General features: G+C 73.0%; 1 protein-coding gene across 1 annotated transcript in view; it reads right to left on the reverse strand.

Annotated features, from left to right (window-relative positions):
- CCDC136 (coiled-coil domain containing 136) overlaps positions 1–18,987 on the reverse strand; it is a 67,971-nt gene that overhangs the window by 17,515 nt on the left and 31,469 nt on the right. The window contains exons 2-5 of the mRNA XM_048501463.1: positions 8,373–8,747; positions 6,998–7,115; positions 4,414–4,687; positions 1,979–2,122 (exon numbers count right to left, since the gene is read on the reverse strand). Coding sequence (XP_048357420.1) covers positions 1,979–2,122; positions 4,414–4,687; positions 6,998–7,115; positions 8,373–8,747 — 911 coding nt within the window. The remainder of the gene's footprint in view (positions 1–1,978; positions 2,123–4,413; positions 4,688–6,997; positions 7,116–8,372; positions 8,748–18,987) is intronic.

An 18,987-nucleotide genomic window follows, 5' to 3' on the forward strand; every position in this document is an offset into this window, starting at 1 on the left:
TCCGCAGGGCCTGTAAGACTGAGTTGTTCCGCCGGGCTTTTGGCGTGCCCAGCCGCTGATTGAAGTGCCCCTTCTACTCCTCCGGCTCGGAGTTCCCTTTGCCATCTGGGGGACCCACTTTTTTGTTCTTCTTCCCCCCTCTTAGGGAGGGTTTTAATTGGGGTTTATTGCTGACGCCATCTTTGTTAATTTTACCGCTGTGTTTTAATTTTAATTTAATTTTAATGGGGTTTTGTTTGTATATGCTGTATGAGGAAATTATGTTGTGCACCGCCCAGAGCCCTTTGGGGGGTAGGGCGGTATAAAAACCCATAGATGGATGGATGGATGGATGGATGGATGGATGGATGGATGGATGGATGGATGGATGGATGGATGGATGGATGGATGGATGGATGGATGGATGGATGGATGGATGGATGGATGGATGGATGGATGGATGGATGGATGGATGGATGGGTGGAGGGATGGATGGATGGGTGGATGGGTGGGTGGGGGGATGCGTGGGGGGATGGGGGGATGGGAGGATGGGTGGGTGGATTTGGATGGATTTGGATGGATTTGGATGGATTTGGATGGATGGACGGATTTGGATGGATGGATTTGGATGGATGGATGGATGGATGGATGGATGGATGGATGGATGGATGGATGGATGGATGGATGGATGGATGGATGGATGGATGGATGGATGGATGGATGGATGAATGGATGGATGGATGGATGGATGGATGGATGGATGGATGGATGGATGGATGGATGGATGGATGTTCACCAGCCTTGATTGTATTAGCTCAATCCACTGAGCCAGCTGGCCGTTTGAGGACCACAAAAGAGAGAGTGAGAGAAAGAGAGGGGCCGGTTACCCATTGCAGGCTGTTCCCCGCCCTGGCCCCACTGGCACAAAAAGTGGAGCCGGAAGTGCCCTCGCTCTCCTGCAGACAGCCAGAAGCACACGCGGGGCGAGAGGAAGCGCATCGGGACGTGATTTCTTGCCCCGAAGCGCTTCTGGTCCCACGGTGCCCTCGGGCGCCGGTGGGTAATTGCCCAGAGATCCCACGGCTTCTCAAACTGCTTCTAAGGCAGGGAATACAAGGGGTTGTCGCTTGAGAGCAGAAGGCGGCCTCCCGTGGGCACAAGGGGAGGGAGGGGGGGTAGCCAGACGCCATCCACATTTTTAAAGTGGGTTCTGTTTTTATGTAATTGGCATTTAAATTATGTTTTAATGTATGCTTTAACCTTGTCACCGCCCTGAGCCCTCCGGGGGAGGGCGGTATATAAATATAACCAATAAATAACCAATAAAATTGTTGTGAACCGCCCTGAGCCCTCAGGGGGAGGGCGGTATATAAAATTCATAATAAATAAATAATAAAATGAATAAGGATTTGAGTCCTGTAGTGCGCTAGAGGCCAGTAAGATTTCCAGAGTATAACCTTTTGAGAGTCAAAAGCCTATCAGATGTAGGGATCAGTGGCGTAGCTACCACGGGGCAGGAACGGGTGCCCCAGGCGGGGCGGGGACAGGCGCCCCACACCCCTTCCACCCTCACCCCACTATGCCCGGCCTGGCAGGGTCTGCTCCGGACTCCATTTTCCCTGGGCTCCATTTTCCCTAGCTACGCCCCCTGGTATGGACTCTTCACTCTTAAAAGCTTATGGCCTGGAACCGGTGGCGGGATTCAGCCGGTTCGCACCACTTCGGCAGAACCGGTTGTTAAAATGGTGCTTGCATGCAACCGGTTGTTAAATTATTTGAATCCCACCACCGGAACCGGTTGTTAAATCCTTTGAATTCCACCACTGCCTGGAACATCATGTCGGTCTTCAAAGCGTACTGGACTCAAAGATCGTCTCCGACATTTACCCGCCTGAAACTGGCCCTAGCAAAAAAAAAAAAAGCTGATGGATCCCTTGGCTAAACAGCATCACCCACGTCCCTCCTGCAGCCCTGGTCCCCGATCCCTCCGCGGCATTACCCGTCCCCCGACAGGGATGGTGCCGTTGAGCCTCTCGATCTCCTCTTTGCACAGCCGCAGCTCCTCTTGAAGCCGTTCCCACTCCTCGCGGCTGACCTGATACTTGCTCTCCATCTCGCGGAGCGTGTCCTGGGCGCTGTCGCACTGCGGGGGGGGAGGGGGAGAAGGAAATGTGGGGAGAGGGGTGAGGGGCAAGCCACGCTCTTCCTCTCGCTTTCTCAGCCTGCCTTTCTGCGACGCTCGGACTGGCTGCAGCCCACCTACAGCCCCGTGCGGCACGGTCCCCAGAAGGGGCCAATAAGTCACCTGAGTCTGTTGAGCACTGGCCAGTCATAGCTTGAGGCGTATGGCCTATAGCAGGGGTCTGCAACCTGCGGCTCTCCAGATGTTCATGGACTACAATTCCCATCAGGCCAATTGGCCATGCTGGCAGGGGCTGATGGGATTTGTAGTCCAAGAACATCTGGAGAGCCGCAGGTTGCAGACCCCTAGCCTATAGGGCAGTGATGGCGAACCTATGGCACGGGTGCCAGAGGTGGCACTCAGAGCCCTCTCTGTGGGCACACGCAAACAGAGTTCATCATGTGGGGGGGGATCACCCCCCCACACACATCTAGGCTGGCCTGGGCCGCTGGGCTCGATTATTAACATTAAACCTTACACCTAGTTTTGGGGAAGCAGTGTAGGTAACTCTGTTAAGCACTGTTAAACCACACTGATTTTCATGCAAAGGACTAAAGCGCGATCCTTTACCTGGGAGTAAGCTCGGTTGCTGGCAATGGGACTTGCTTCTGGGTAAACCTGAGTAAACAGGTCGTGATTCACCCGTTCGAAGAGTTGCACGGTTGCTTCAAAGCAAAGCCAACAACTACCACCAAGCTTACTCCCGAGTGGCACATGCCTCTGAGCCAACCGTTTTTTCTAAACTAAAACCTCAGTATTCAGGTTAAATTGCCACGTTGGCAATGCGATAAATAAGTGGGTTTTGGGTTGCAGTTTGGGCACTCGGTCTCGAAAAGGTTCGTCATCACTGGTATAGGGACATGGGGTCACCACATGGAATTCATCCTCTGACAAACTCATGAAGTGCCCCATCTGATGAGAGGACGGTGAGCTATTTATTAGAAGATTTTTTAACCCAAGGGTTACTAATAACGGTAGCTAAATTTCTTGCAGTAGCTGTAAGGCTGAGAACAACAGCGTTAGTTAAGCTGATTTCAGAGCTCTGTATTTAAATTTTTAAATGCCAGTAAAGGTAACGAGGGTGATAACAGAGCAAGGTGTCGATTTCAGTCCAGCGGCGTCTAAAAGACCATCAAAATATTCAGGAAATTATCTTTCCAGCATCAGAACTCCCTAAGAACATTAGAACTGGCCTGCTGGATCAGACCAGAGTCCATCTAGTCCAGCACTCTGCTACTCGCAGAGGCCCACCAGGTGCCTTTGGGAGCTCACATGCAGGAGGTGAAAGCAATGGCCTTCTGCTGCTGCTGCTCCCGAGCACCTGGTCTGCTAAAGCATTTGCAATCTCAGATCAAGGAGGATCAAGATTGGTAGTCATAGATCGACTTCTCCTCCATAAATCTGTCCAAGCCCCTTTTAAAGCTATCCAGGTTAGTGGCCATCACCACCTCCTGTGGCAGCATATTCCAAACACCAATCACACGTTGCGTGAAGAAGTGTTTCCTTTTATTAGTCCTAATTCTTCCCCCCAGCATTTTCAATGGATGCCCCCTGGTTCTAGTATTGTGAGAAAGAGAGAAAAATTTCTCTCTGTCAACATTTTCTACCCCATGCATAATTTTATGGACTTCAATCGTATCCCCCCTCAGACGTCTCCTCTCCAAACTCAAGAGTCCCAAACGCTGCAGCCTCTCCTCATAGGGAAGGTGCTCCAGTCCCTCAATCATCCTCGTTGCCCTTCTCTGCCCTTTTTCTATCTCTTCGATATCCTTTTTGAGATGTGGCGACCAGAACTGAGCACAGGACTCCAAGTGCGGTTGCACCACTGCTTTATATAAGGGCATGACAATCCTTGCAGTTTTATGATCAACTCCTTTCCTAATGATCCCCAGCATAGAGTTTGCCTTTTTCACAGCTGCCATGCATTGAGTTGACATTCCCATGGAACTATCAACTAAGACGCCCAACTAAGACTCCCTCCGTCAGAGCTACAAGATTATACTCCCGAAATCTTGTTGGTCTGTCGGGGGGTACTGGACTTGAACCCTGCTGCAAAACCGACTGCAAATAAAACACGGCTACCCTTTGACGGTATCCTCACGGATAAAAATGAAAATGAAAGCATCCTCACGGAGCTACCTTTCCCAGCCTTTGAGGAAGGGGGAGCGGGTGTCTGCCTGGGGCCCCGCTGCCCCGTTTTAGAGGCACCGGGCGGCGTGCCGGTCGTCCAGGAGAGCAAGAACCCCACGCACCTGGGCCTGGACCACCTCCACCTTCTGCTCCTCGTTCTCCAGCTGCAGCTGCAGTTCGGATGTGCTCCGTTCCTCCGTCAGTATCGGCATCAGCATCGGCATCCGGTTGTCCTCCTCGTAGTCGTTGCCGCCGTAGCCGATGACATCCACCGACTTGAAGCAGACGCTGCCGGTCCCCACCAGGCTAGTACGCTTGCTGCTGAAGTAGTAGCGCTCGACTAGTTCCTCCGAGTCGGTCTCCAGCGACAGCGCGTCGTCCAGCTTGCTTCTGGATCTGTCGGGGGAAAGTTCACTGAGAGGGAGTTGGCTGGAAAACTACTGCGGGAAGAGATGCTCTGTGGAATGGGGTGGACAGGGGTGGAGGGGAGAGCGGCGGCTCTGGGGCACGGCAGCACCCCTGTCTTGGAAGAATTTGGATTTATATCTCACTTTTCTGTCCTGTAAAGAGACTCCAGGTGGCTTTCAAGCTCCTTTCCCTTCCTCTCAATTGGAGAGTGGGGGGGATCTGCACCATCTGAGGAATGTGAGTGAGTGAGTGAGTGAGTGAGTGAGTGAGTGAGTGAGTGAGTGAGTGAGTGAGTGAGTGAGTGAGTGAGTGAGTGAGTGAGTGAGTGAGTGAGTGAGTGAGTGAGTGAGTGAGTGAGTGAGTGAGTGAGTGAGTGAGTGAGTGAGTGAGTGAGTGAGTGAGTGAACGAGTGAGTGAACGAGTGAGTGAACGAGTGAGTGAACGAGTGTACTTTCCCGCCACTGGCAAGGTAAGGCCCTTCGGGGGAAGGGCAGTATACAAATGTAATTAACAACAACAACAACAACAACAACATCTGTCAAATTCAGAAGGCAGCCCTGCTGGGATCTGCACGAATACTACGATACATTACAACTTCCTAGGCCTCTGGGTGAGGCTCAAATTGTAATGAAGGCCAACAACCAGCTAAAGATCTGGCAGCTGTGAAATCTACAATAATACTAATACTAATACTACTACTAATACTACTACTACTAATACTACTAATACTACTAATAATACTAATACTAATACTAATACTAATACTAATAATACCAATAATACCAATAATACCACTACTACTACTACTACTACTGCTGCTGCTACTACTACTACTACTACTACTACTACTACTACTACTACTAATAATAATAATAATAATAATAATAATAATAATAATAATAATAATAATAGGTAGGCTGGTTTATCAAATCAAATAAATAAATAAATAATCTACAATACTAATATTACTAGTATACTGTGATGTGATAGCGATAGCGATAGCGATATAATGATAGCGATGTGATACTTGTTGAATAGCGATAGCGATACTTGATACTTGATAGCGACAACAACAACAACAAACAACAACAACAACAACAACAACAACAACAACAACAACAACAATAATAATAATAATAATAATAATAATAATAATAATAATAATAATAATAATAATAATAATAATAATAATAATAATAATAATAATAATAATAATAATAATAAAAATAGGGAGGGTCTTGTGGACCTGATGTATCTATGTCAGGGGATATAACGCTTTGCCTGTTCTAATGTATTCAGTTCTGACAATACAAGTCAACAGCTTTTCTATGCTTGCAATCAATAAATATGAATTCTGCTTTCCAAAGTACTGATTCCTTCACTGGACAAGTTTGGGGCTGTGACACCCCCATCCAGAGAAACCATTCCACTGGAAACGACCCTGGTCCGACTGCTGTCCCCCACCGCCTGCCAACCGACACTGTGTATGTCAACTCAATGCATGGCAGCTGTGAAAAAGGCAAACTCTATCCTGGGGATCATTAGGAAAGGAGTTGATAATAAAACTGCAAAGATTGTCATGCCCTTATATAAAGCAGTAGAATGCACGACCGCTTGCCAGAGTCCATGTGTCCAGTTCTGGTCGTACCCATTATCTCAAAAAAAAGGATACTCCAGAAAGAGATAGAAAAAGTGCAGAGAAGGGCAACGAGGATGATTGAGGGACTGGAGCACCTTCCTTATGAAGAGAGGCTGTAGCGTTTGGGACTCTTTAGTTTGGAGAGGAGACGTCTGAGGGGAGATACGATTGAAGTCTATAAAATTATGCATGGGGTAGAAAATGTGGACAGAGAGAAATTTTTCTCTCTTTCTCACAATACTAGAACCAGGGGGCATACATTGAAAATGCTGGGGGGGGGGAGAATTAGGACTAATAAAAGGAAACACTTCTTCATGCAACGTGCGATTGGTGTTTGGAATATGCTGCCACGGGAGGTGGTGATGGCCACTAACCTGGGTAGCTTTAAAAGGGGCTTGGACAGATTTATGGAGGAGAAGTCGATCTATGGCTACCAATCTTGATCCTCCTTGATCTGAGATTGCAAATGCCTTAACAGTCCAGGTGCTCGGGGAGCAACAGCCGCAGAAGGCCATTGCTTTCACATCCTGCACGTGAGCTCCCAAAGGCACCTGGTGGGCCACTGCGAGTAGCAGAGAGCTGGACTAGATGGACTCTGGTCTGATCCAGCTGGCTTGTTCTTATGTTCTTATGTTCTTATGTATGAGACGACCCCTCACCTGTAGTGCAAGGCCTCCATTCTCTCCAGCTGATGGACCATGATCTTGTTGCTCTGCTGCAAGATCTGGTACTCGTCACTGAGGTCCTGGTACTGATTCCGCAAGCACTGGAGCTCATCTGCAAAGCACACAAGCTGGGGTGACACACTGCGCCCTTGGATGGATTTCCACGCGAGATATCTTTTCGCACACAGCTACATATCCTTGTTTTATTTCCCTTAAAATGTTTATTGGTATTCCTACGTCCCCAACATGGCACAGTGCCAGCGACACCTTCGCCGACTCCTGGCAGGAGATTTTGGAAAGTGGGCCGGGTAAAGGGCGGCTTCTTGCCCAGTCAGGCTTGTGATAGGCCGCTGGAGTTTTGATTTGACTGTGCTGGTTTTTTAAAACGTTGCATCGGCAGCATCTGCCAGCACCGCACGAGGATCTCCTCGGTGAGACTAAAATGCAAACGGCGGCTGCCGTTTTGTGGCAGCCTGTAAGGTTTTCGAAGCAAGAAGAGTTTGACTTATATCCTTCCTTTCTCTCCTGAAGGAGACTCAAAGGGGCTGACAATCTCCTTTCCCTTCCCCTCCCACAACAAACACCCTGTGAGGTGGGTGGGGCTGAGAGAGCTCCGAAGAACTGTGACTAGCTCAAGGTCACCCAGCTGGCGTGTGTTGGAGTGCACAAGCTAACCCGGTTCACCAGATAAGCCTCCACAGCTCAGTGGCAGAACGGGGAATCAAACCCGGTTCTCCAGATTAGAGTGCACCTGTGAGTGCCTTGGTCCTCCAAGATTACCCAGGTACAGAGGTGGGATCCAGCAGGTTCTCACCAGTTCCCGAGAGGGGGTTACTAATTATTTGTGTGTGCCGAGAGGGGGTTACTAATTGGGTCTGCTTTTCTGTTAGAAATCCCATTAGGTCCAAAAATCATAAAGTCCTGTTGTTTCCTATGTGGCTGGTTAGTGAAGGTAGAAAACGAGATAATTCTCCCTGTTGGTGAAGTTCCTTGTTTAAGGAAAGTCTCCTTCTTTTGATTTCTAGAAACAAAATTAAGTATTTGAAAGTATTAAGTATTTGACAAGCAGTCAATTAGAGGAGAAGTAGTTGTTTCTGTTGGCATTATAGGACTTGCTATAATGAGTTTAAATTATGGACAGAAAGATACCAGCTGGAAATTAGGAACTTTTTTTTTAACAGTAAGATTTTTTTACAGTTAACAAAGAAATTATTAATGCCCCGCCCCCGGAATGCCCAGCCACGCCCCCATCATGCCCCGCCCAGCCCCACTGGCGCTACGCCACTGTTTGAATCCCACCACCATGGGAACCTGTAACTAAAAATTTTGGATCCCACCACTGCCCAGGTAGCAACTATGATCACGGTACCTTGGAGCCTGGTGATTTCATCCTGGGAACTGGAACTCTGGTCGTCATAATGTGTCACAACCGTCACTTCCGGGGGTTGCTGGCTGTCTCCGGTGCCCGGTTCTTTCATGTTGATCTCAGCCCGCAAGGAGGTCATCTCCAGGTCGTACTCATTCCGGACGAGCTGCACCCGCTCCAGCTCAGCCTTCAGCCGGCAGAGTTCCTCCTGCAGCCCGGCGATCTCGTTCTCATGCAAAGCAGCGGCTTCCTCGGCGTCCAAGCGCAAGGTGTGGATCTCCTCGTTGGCTTCCTGGAGCTCCTGCTCGAGGCGATCCAGCTCGGCGTCTTTCGCTTCTTGCAGCAAGTCGAACTCATCGTTCAGAGAATGTAGCTGAGCTGGGTGGCAGAAGGGAAGGCAAAAGGATGGAAGGATGAGAAGGCAGGAACGGACCACCCCCCCCCCCCCCCCCCCCCCCCCCCCCCCACCCCCCCCCCCCCCCACCCCCCCCCCCCCCCACCCCCCCCCCCCCCCTCCCCCCCCCCCCCCCACCCCCCCCCCCCCCCACCCCCCCCCCCCCCCACCCCCCCCCCCCCCCACCCCCCCCCCCCCCCACCCCCCCCCCCCCCCACCCCCCCCCCCCCCCACCCCCCCCCCCCCCCACCCCCCCCCCCCCCCACCCCCCCCCCCCCCCACCCCCCCCCCCCCCCACCCCCCCCCCCCCCCACCCCCCCCCCCCCCCACCCCCCCCCCCCCCCACCCCCCCCCCCCCCCACCCCCCCCCCCCCCCACCCCCCCCCCCCCCCACCCCCCCCCCCCCCCACCCCCCCCCCCCCCCACCCCCCCCCCCCCCCACCCCCCCCCCCCCCCACCCCCCCCCCCCCCCACCCCCCCCCCCCCCCACCCCCCCCCCCCCCCACCCCCCCCCCCCCCCACCCCCCCCCCCCCCCACCCCCCCCCCCCCCCACCCCCCCCCCCCCCCACCCCCCCCCCCCCCCACCCCCCCCCCCCCCCACCCCCCCCCCCCCCCACCCCCCCCCCCCCCCACCCCCCCCCCCCCCCACCCCCCCCCCCCCCCACCCCCCCCCCCCCCCACCCCCCCCCCCCCCCACCCCCCCCCCCCCCCACCCCCCCCCCCCCCCACCCCCCCCCCCCCCCACCCCCCCCCCCCCCCACCCCCCCCCCCCCCCACCCCCCCCCCCCCCCACCCCCCCCCCCCCCCACCCCCCCCCCCCCCCACCCCCCCCCCCCCCCACCCCCCCCCCCCCCCACCCCCCCCCCCCCCCACCCCCCCCCCCCCCCACCCCCCCCCCCCCCCACCCCCCCCCCCCCCCACCCCCCCCCCCCCCCACCCCCCCCCCCCCCCACCCCCCCCCCCCCCCACCCCCCCCCCCCCCCACCCCCCCCCCCCCCCACCCCCCCCCCCCCCCACCCCCCCCCCCCCCCACCCCCCCCCCCCCCCACCCCCCCCCCCCCCCACCCCCCCCCCCCCCCACCCCCCCCCCCCCCCACCCCCCCCCCCCCCCACCCCCCCCCCCCCCCACCCCCCCCCCCCCCCACCCCCCCCCCCCCCCACCCCCCCCCCCCCCCACCCCCCCCCCCCCCCACCCCCCCCCCCCCCCACCCCCCCCCCCCCCCACCCCCCCCCCCCCCCACCCCCCCCCCCCCCCACCCCCCCCCCCCCCCACCCCCCCCCCCCCCCACCCCCCCCCCCCCCCACCCCCCCCCCCCCCCACCCCCCCCCCCCCCCACCCCCCCCCCCCCCCACCCCCCCCCCCCCCCACCCCCCCCCCCCCCCACCCCCCCCCCCCCCCACCCCCCCCCCCCCCCACCCCCCCCCCCCCCCACCCCCCCCCCCCCCCACCCCCCCCCCCCCCCACCCCCCCCCCCCCCCACCCCCCCCCCCCCCCACCCCCCCCCCCCCCCACCCCCCCCCCCCCCCACCCCCCCCCCCCCCCACCCCCCCCCCCCCCCACCCCCCCCCCCCCCCACCCCCCCCCCCCCCCACCCCCCCCCCCCCCCACCCCCCCCCCCCCCCACCCCCCCCCCCCCCCACCCCCCCCCCCCCCCACCCCCCCCCCCCCCCACCCCCCCCCCCCCCCACCCCCCCCCCCCCCCACCCCCCCCCCCCCCCACCCCCCCCCCCCCCCACCCCCCCCCCCCCCCACCCCCCCCCCCCCCCACCCCCCCCCCCCCCCACCCCCCCCCCCCCCCACCCCCCCCCCCCCCCACCCCCCCCCCCCCCCACCCCCCCCCCCCCCCACCCCCCCCCCCCCCCACCCCCCCCCCCCCCCACCCCCCCCCCCCCCCACCCCCCCCCCCCCCCACCCCCCCCCCCCCCCACCCCCCCCCCCCCCCACCCCCCCCCCCCCCCACCCCCCCCCCCCCCCACCCCCCCCCCCCCCCACCCCCCCCCCCCCCCACCCCCCCCCCCCCCCACCCCCCCCCCCCCCCACCCCCCCCCCCCCCCACCCCCCCCCCCCCCCACCCCCCCCCCCCCCCACCCCCCCCCCCCCCCACCCCCCCCCCCCCCCACCCCCCCCCCCCCCCACCCCCCCCCCCCCCCACCCCCCCCCCCCCCCACCCCCCCCCCCCCCCACCCCCCCCCCCCCCCACCCCCCCCCCCCCCCACCCCCCCCCCCCCCCACCCCCCCCCCCCCCCACCCCCCCCCCCCCCCACCCCCCCCCCCCCCCACCCCCCCCCCCCCCCACCCCCCCCCCCCCCCACCCCCCCCCCCCCCCACCCCCCCCCCCCCCCACCCCCCCCCCCCCCCACCCCCCCCCCCCCCCACCCCCCCCCCCCCCCACCCCCCCCCCCCCCCACCCCCCCCCCCCCCCACCCCCCCCCCCCCCCACCCCCCCCCCCCCCCACCCCCCCCCCCCCCCACCCCCCCCCCCCCCCACCCCCCCCCCCCCCCACCCCCCCCCCCCCCCACCCCCCCCCCCCCCCACCCCCCCCCCCCCCCACCCCCCCCCCCCCCCACCCCCCCCCCCCCCCACCCCCCCCCCCCCCCACCCCCCCCCCCCCCCACCCCCCCCCCCCCCCACCCCCCCCCCCCCCCACCCCCCCCCCCCCCCACCCCCCCCCCCCCCCACCCCCCCCCCCCCCCACCCCCCCCCCCCCCCACCCCCCCCCCCCCCCACCCCCCCCCCCCCCCACCCCCCCCCCCCCCCACCCCCCCCCCCCCCCACCCCCCCCCCCCCCCACCCCCCCCCCCCCCCACCCCCCCCCCCCCCCACCCCCCCCCCCCCCCACCCCCCCCCCCCCCCACCCCCCCCCCCCCCCACCCCCCCCCCCCCCCACCCCCCCCCCCCCCCACCCCCCCCCCCCCCCACCCCCCCCCCCCCCCACCCCCCCCCCCCCCCACCCCCCCCCCCCCCCACCCCCCCCCCCCCCCACCCCCCCCCCCCCCCACCCCCCCCCCCCCCCACCCCCCCCCCCCCCCACCCCCCCCCCCCCCCACCCCCCCCCCCCCCCACCCCCCCCCCCCCCCACCCCCCCCCCCCCCCACCCCCCCCCCCCCCCACCCCCCCCCCCCCCCACCCCCCCCCCCCCCCACCCCCCCCCCCCCCCACCCCCCCCCCCCCCCACCCCCCCCCCCCCCCACCCCCCCCCCCCCCCACCCCCCCCCCCCCCCACCCCCCCCCCCCCCCACCCCCCCCCCCCCCCACCCCCCCCCCCCCCCACCCCCCCCCCCCCCCACCCCCCCCCCCCCCCACCCCCCCCCCCCCCCACCCCCCCCCCCCCCCACCCCCCCCCCCCCCCACCCCCCCCCCCCCCCACCCCCCCCCCCCCCCACCCCCCCCCCCCCCCACCCCCCCCCCCCCCCACCCCCCCCCCCCCCCACCCCCCCCCCCCCCCACCCCCCCCCCCCCCCACCCCCCCCCCCCCCCACCCCCCCCCCCCCCCACCCCCCCCCCCCCCCACCCCCCCCCCCCCCCACCCCCCCCCCCCCCCACCCCCCCCCCCCCCCACCCCCCCCCCCCCCCACCCCCCCCCCCCCCCACCCCCCCCCCCCCCCACCCCCCCCCCCCCCCACCCCCCCCCCCCCCCACCCCCCCCCCCCCCCACCCCCCCCCCCCCCCACCCCCCCCCCCCCCCACCCCCCCCCCCCCCCACCCCCCCCCCCCCCCACCCCCCCCCCCCCCCACCCCCCCCCCCCCCCACCCCCCCCCCCCCCCACCCCCCCCCCCCCCCACCCCCCCCCCCCCCCACCCCCCCCCCCCCCCACCCCCCCCCCCCCCCACCCCCCCCCCCCCCCACCCCCCCCCCCCCCCACCCCCCCCCCCCCCCACCCCCCCCCCCCCCCACCCCCCCCCCCCCCCACCCCCCCCCCCCCCCACCCCCCCCCCCCCCCACCCCCCCCCCCCCCCACCCCCCCCCCCCCCCACCCCCCCCCCCCCCCACCCCCCCCCCCCCCCACCCCCCCCCCCCCCCACCCCCCCCCCCCCCCACCCCCCCCCCCCCCCACCCCCCCCCCCCCCCACCCCCCCCCCCCCCCACCCCCCCCCCCCCCCACCCCCCCCCCCCCCCACCCCCCCCCCCCCCCACCCCCCCCCCCCCCCACCCCCCCCCCCCCCCACCCCCCCCCCCCCCCACCCCCCCCCCCCCCCACCCCCCCCCCCCCCCACCCCCCCCCCCCCCCACCCCCCCCCCCCCCCACCCCCCCCCCCCCCCACCCCCCCCCCCCCCCACCCCCCCCCCCCCCCACCCCCCCCCCCCCCCACCCCCCCCCCCCCCCACCCCCCCCCCCCCCCACCCCCCCCCCCCCCCACCCCCCCCCCCCCCCACCCCCCCCCCCCCCCACCCCCCCCCCCCCCCACCCCCCCCCCCCCCCACCCCCCCCCCCCCCCACCCCCCCCCCCCCCCACCCCCCCCCCCCCCCACCCCCCCCCCCCCCCACCCCCCCCCCCCCCCACCCCCCCCCCCCCCCACCCCCCCCCCCCCCCACCCCCCCCCCCCCCCACCCCCCCCCCCCCCCACCCCCCCCCCCCCCCACCCCCCCCCCCCCCCACCCCCCCCCCCCCCCACCCCCCCCCCCCCCCACCCCCCCCCCCCCCCACCCCCCCCCCCCCCCACCCCCCCCCCCCCCCACCCCCCCCCCCCCCCACCCCCCCCCCCCCCCACCCCCCCCCCCCCCCACCCCCCCCCCCCCCCACCCCCCCCCCCCCCCACCCCCCCCCCCCCCCACCCCCCCCCCCCCCCACCCCCCCCCCCCCCCACCCCCCCCCCCCCCCACCCCCCCCCCCCCCCACCCCCCCCCCCCCCCACCCCCCCCCCCCCCCACCCCCCCCCCCCCCCACCCCCCCCCCCCCCCACCCCCCCCCCCCCCCACCCCCCCCCCCCCCCACCCCCCCCCCCCCCCACCCCCCCCCCCCCCCACCCCCCCCCCCCCCCACCCCCCCCCCCCCCCACCCCCCCCCCCCCCCACCCCCCCCCCCCCCCACCCCCCCCCCCCCCCACCCCCCCCCCCCCCCACCCCCCCCCCCCCCCACCCCCCCCCCCCCCCACCCCCCCCCCCCCCCACCCCCCCCCCCCCCCACCCCCCCCCCCCCCCACCCCCCCCCCCCCCCACCCCCCCCCCCCCCCACCCCCCCCCCCCCCCACCCCCCCCCCCCCCCACCCCCCCCCCCCCCCACCCCCCCCCCCCCCCACCCCCCCCCCCCCCCACCCCCCCCCCCCCCCACCCCCCCCCCCCCCCACCCCCCCCCCCCCCCACCCCCCCCCCCCCCCACCCCCCCCCCCCCCCACCCCCCCCCCCCCCCACCCCCCCCCCCCCCCACCCCCCCCCCCCCCCACCCCCCCCCCCCCCCACCCCCCCCCCCCCCCACCCCCCCCCCCCCCCACCCCCCCCCCCCCCCACCCCCCCCCCCCCCCACCCCCCCCCCCCCCCACCCCCCCCCCCCCCCACCCCCCCCCCCCCCCACCCCCCCCCCCCCCCACCCCCCCCCCCCCCCACCCCCCCCCCCCCCCACCCCCCCCCCCCCCCACCCCCCCCCCCCCCCACCCCCCCCCCCCCCCACCCCCCCCCCCCCCCACCCCCCCCCCCCCCCACCCCCCCCCCCCCCCACCCCCCCCCCCCCCCACCCCCCCCCCCCCCCACCCCCCCCCCCCCCCACCCCCCCCCCCCCCCACCCCCCCCCCCCCCCACCCCCCCCCCCCCCCACCCCCCCCCCCCCCCACCCCCCCCCCCCCCCACCCCCCCCCCCCCCCACCCCCCCCCCCCCCCACCCCCCCCCCCCCCCACCCCCCCCCCCCCCCACCCCCCCCCCCCCCCACCCCCCCCCCCCCCCACCCCCCCCCCCCCCCACCCCCCCCCCCCCCCACCCCCCCCCCCCCCCACCCCCCCCCCCCCCCACCCCCCCCCCCCCCCACCCCCCCCCCCCCCCACCCCCCCCCCCCCCCACCCCCCCCCCCCCCCACCCCCCCCCCCCCCCACCCCCCCCCCCCCCCACCCCCCCCCCCCCCCACCCCCCCCCCCCCCCACCCCCCCCCCCCCCCACCCCCCCCCCCCCCCACCCCCCCCCCCCCCCACCCCCCCCCCCCCCCACCCCCCCCCCCCCCCACCCCCCCCCCCCCCCACCCCCCCCCCCCCCCACCCCCCCCCCCCCCCACCCCCCCCCCCCCCCACCCCCCCCCCCCCCCACCCCCCCCCCCCCCCACCCCCCCCCCCCCCCACCCCCCCCCCCCCCCACCCCCCCCCCCCCCCACCCCCCCCCCCCCCCACCCCCCCCCCCCCCCACCCCCCCCCCCCCCCACCCCCCCCCCCCCCCACCCCCCCCCCCCCCCACCCCCCCCCCCCCCCACCCCCCCCCCCCCCCACCCCCCCCCCCCCCCACCCCCCCCCCCCCCCACCCCCCCCCCCCCCCACCCCCCCCCCCCCCCACCCCCCCCCCCCCCCACCCCCCCCCCCCCCCACCCCCCCCCCCCCCCACCCCCCCCCCCCCCCACCCCCCCCCCCCCCCACCCCCCCCCCCCCCCACCCCCCCCCCCCCCCACCCCCCCCCCCCCCCACCCCCCCCCCCCCCCACCCCCCCCCCCCCCCACCCCCCCCCCCCCCCACCCCCCCCCCCCCCCACCCCCCCCCCCCCCCACCCCCCCCCCCCCCCACCCCCCCCCCCCCCCACCCCCCCCCCCCCCCACCCCCCCCCCCCCCCACCCCCCCCCCCCCCCACCCCCCCCCCCCCCCACCCCCCCCCCCCCCCACCCCCCCCCCCCCCCACCCCCCCCCCCCCCCACCCCCCCCCCCCCCCACCCCCCCCCCCCCCCACCCCCCCCCCCCCCCACCCCCCCCCCCCCCCACCCCCCCCCCCCCCCACCCCCCCCCCCCCCCACCCCCCCCCCCCCCCACCCCCCCCCCCCCCCACCCCCCCCCCCCCCCACCCCCCCCCCCCCCCACCCCCCCCCCCCCCCACCCCCCCCCCCCCCCACCCCCCCCCCCCCCCACCCCCCCCCCCCCCCACCCCCCCCCCCCCCCACCCCCCCCCCCCCCCACCCCCCCCCCCCCCCACCCCCCCCCCCCCCCACCCCCCCCCCCCCCCACCCCCCCCCCCCCCCACCCCCCCCCCCCCCCACCCCCCCCCCCCCCCACCCCCCCCCCCCCCCACCCCCCCCCCCCCCCACCCCCCCCCCCCCCCACCCCCCCCCCCCCCCACCCCCCCCCCCCCCCACCCCCCCCCCCCCCCACCCCCCCCCCCCCCCACCCCCCCCCCCCCCCACCCCCCCCCCCCCCCACCCCCCCCCCCCCCCACCCCCCCCCCCCCCCACCCCCCCCCCCCCCCACCCCCCCCCCCCCCCACCCCCCCCCCCCCCCACCCCCCCCCCCCCCCACCCCCCCCCCCCCCCACCCCCCCCCCCCCCCACCCCCCCCCCCCCCCACCCCCCCCCCCCCCCACCCCCCCCCCCCCCCACCCCCCCCCCCCCCCACCCCCCCCCCCCCCCACCCCCCCCCCCCCCCACCCCCCCCCCCCCCCACCCCCCCCCCCCCCCACCCCCCCCCCCCCCCACCCCCCCCCCCCCCCACCCCCCCCCCCCCCCACCCCCCCCCCCCCCCACCCCCCCCCCCCCCCACCCCCCCCCCCCCCCACCCCCCCCCCCCCCCACCCCCCCCCCCCCCCACCCCCCCCCCCCCCCACCCCCCCCCCCCCCCACCCCCCCCCCCCCCCACCCCCCCCCCCCCCCACCCCCCCCCCCCCCCACCCCCCCCCCCCCCCACCCCCCCCCCCCCCCACCCCCCCCCCCCCCCACCCCCCCCCCCCCCCACCCCCCCCCCCCCCCACCCCCCCCCCCCCCCACCCCCCCCCCCCCCCACCCCCCCCCCCCCCCACCCCCCCCCCCCCCCACCCCCCCCCCCCCCCACCCCCCCCCCCCCCCACCCCCCCCCCCCCCCACCCCCCCCCCCCCCCACCCCCCCCCCCCCCCACCCCCCCCCCCCCCCACCCCCCCCCCCCCCCACCCCCCCCCCCCCCCACCCCCCCCCCCCCCCACCCCCCCCCCCCCCCACCCCCCCCCCCCCCCACCCCCCCCCCCCCCCACCCCCCCCCCCCCCCACCCCCCCCCCCCCCCACCCCCCCCCCCCCCCACCCCCCCCCCCCCCCACCCCCCCCCCCCCCCACCCCCCCCCCCCCCCACCCCCCCCCCCCCCCACCCCCCCCCCCCCCCACCCCCCCCCCCCCCCACCCCCCCCCCCCCCCACCCCCCCCCCCCCCCACCCCCCCCCCCCCCCACCCCCCCCCCCCCCCACCCCCCCCCCCCCCCACCCCCCCCCCCCCCCACCCCCCCCCCCCCCCACCCCCCCCCCCCCCCACCCCCCCCCCCCCCCACCCCCCCCCCCCCCCACCCCCCCCCCCCCCCACCCCCCCCCCCCCCCACCCCCCCCCCCCCCCACCCCCCCCCCCCCCCACCCCCCCCCCCCCCCACCCCCCCCCCCCCCCACCCCCCCCCCCCCCCACCCCCCCCCCCCCCCACCCCCCCCCCCCCCCACCCCCCCCCCCCCCCACCCCCCCCCCCCCCCACCCCCCCCCCCCCCCACCCCCCCCCCCCCCCACCCCCCCCCCCCCCCACCCCCCCCCCCCCCCACCCCCCCCCCCCCCCACCCCCCCCCCCCCCCACCCCCCCCCCCCCCCACCCCCCCCCCCCCCCACCCCCCCCCCCCCCCACCCCCCCCCCCCCCCACCCCCCCCCCCCCCCACCCCCCCCCCCCCCCACCCCCCCCCCCCCCCACCCCCCCCCCCCCCCACCCCCCCCCCCCCCCACCCCCCCCCCCCCCCACCCCCCCCCCCCCCCACCCCCCCCCCCCCCCACCCCCCCCCCCCCCCACCCCCCCCCCCCCCCACCCCCCCCCCCCCCCACCCCCCCCCCCCCCCACCCCCCCCCCCCCCCACCCCCCCCCCCCCCCACCCCCCCCCCCCCCCACCCCCCCCCCCCCCCACCCCCCCCCCCCCCCACCCCCCCCCCCCCCCACCCCCCCCCCCCCCCACCCCCCCCCCCCCCCACCCCCCCCCCCCCCCACCCCCCCCCCCCCCCACCCCCCCCCCCCCCCACCCCCCCCCCCCCCCACCCCCCCCCCCCCCCACCCCCCCCCCCCCCCACCCCCCCCCCCCCCCACCCCCCCCCCCCCCCACCCCCCCCCCCCCCCACCCCCCCCCCCCCCCACCCCCCCCCCCCCCCACCCCCCCCCCCCCCCACCCCCCCCCCCCCCCACCCCCCCCCCCCCCCACCCCCCCCCCCCCCCACCCCCCCCCCCCCCCACCCCCCCCCCCCCCCACCCCCCCCCCCCCCCACCCCCCCCCCCCCCCACCCCCCCCCCCCCCCACCCCCCCCCCCCCCCACCCCCCCCCCCCCCCACCCCCCCCCCCCCCCACCCCCCCCCCCCCCCACCCCCCCCCCCCCCCACCCCCCCCCCCCCCCACCCCCCCCCCCCCCCACCCCCCCCCCCCCCCACCCCCCCCCCCCCCCACCCCCCCCCCCCCCCACCCCCCCCCCCCCCCACCCCCCCCCCCCCCCACCCCCCCCCCCCCCCACCCCCCCCCCCCCCCACCCCCCCCCCCCCCCACCCCCCCCCCCCCCCACCCCCCCCCCCCCCCACCCCCCCCCCCCCCCACCCCCCCCCCCCCCCACCCCCCCCCCCCCCCACCCCCCCCCCCCCCCACCCCCCCCCCCCCCCACCCCCCCCCCCCCCCACCCCCCCCCCCCCCCACCCCCCCCCCCCCCCACCCCCCCCCCCCCCCACCCCCCCCCCCCCCCACCCCCCCCCCCCCCCACCCCCCCCCCCCCCCACCCCCCCCCCCCCCCACCCCCCCCCCCCCCCACCCCCCCCCCCCCCCACCCCCCCCCCCCCCCACCCCCCCCCCCCCCCACCCCCCCCCCCCCCCACCCCCCCCCCCCCCCACCCCCCCCCCCCCCCACCCCCCCCCCCCCCCACCCCCCCCCCCCCCCACCCCCCCCCCCCCCCACCCCCCCCCCCCCCCACCCCCCCCCCCCCCCACCCCCCCCCCCCCCCACCCCCCCCCCCCCCCACCCCCCCCCCCCCCCACCCCCCCCCCCCCCCACCCCCCCCCCCCCCCACCCCCCCCCCCCCCCACCCCCCCCCCCCCCCACCCCCCCCCCCCCCCACCCCCCCCCCCCCCCACCCCCCC

The sequence above is a fragment of the Sphaerodactylus townsendi genome, linkage group LG06, assembly GCF_021028975.2.
Source record: "Sphaerodactylus townsendi isolate TG3544 linkage group LG06, MPM_Stown_v2.3, whole genome shotgun sequence".
Taxonomy (NCBI): Eukaryota; Metazoa; Chordata; class Lepidosauria; order Squamata; family Sphaerodactylidae; genus Sphaerodactylus; species Sphaerodactylus townsendi.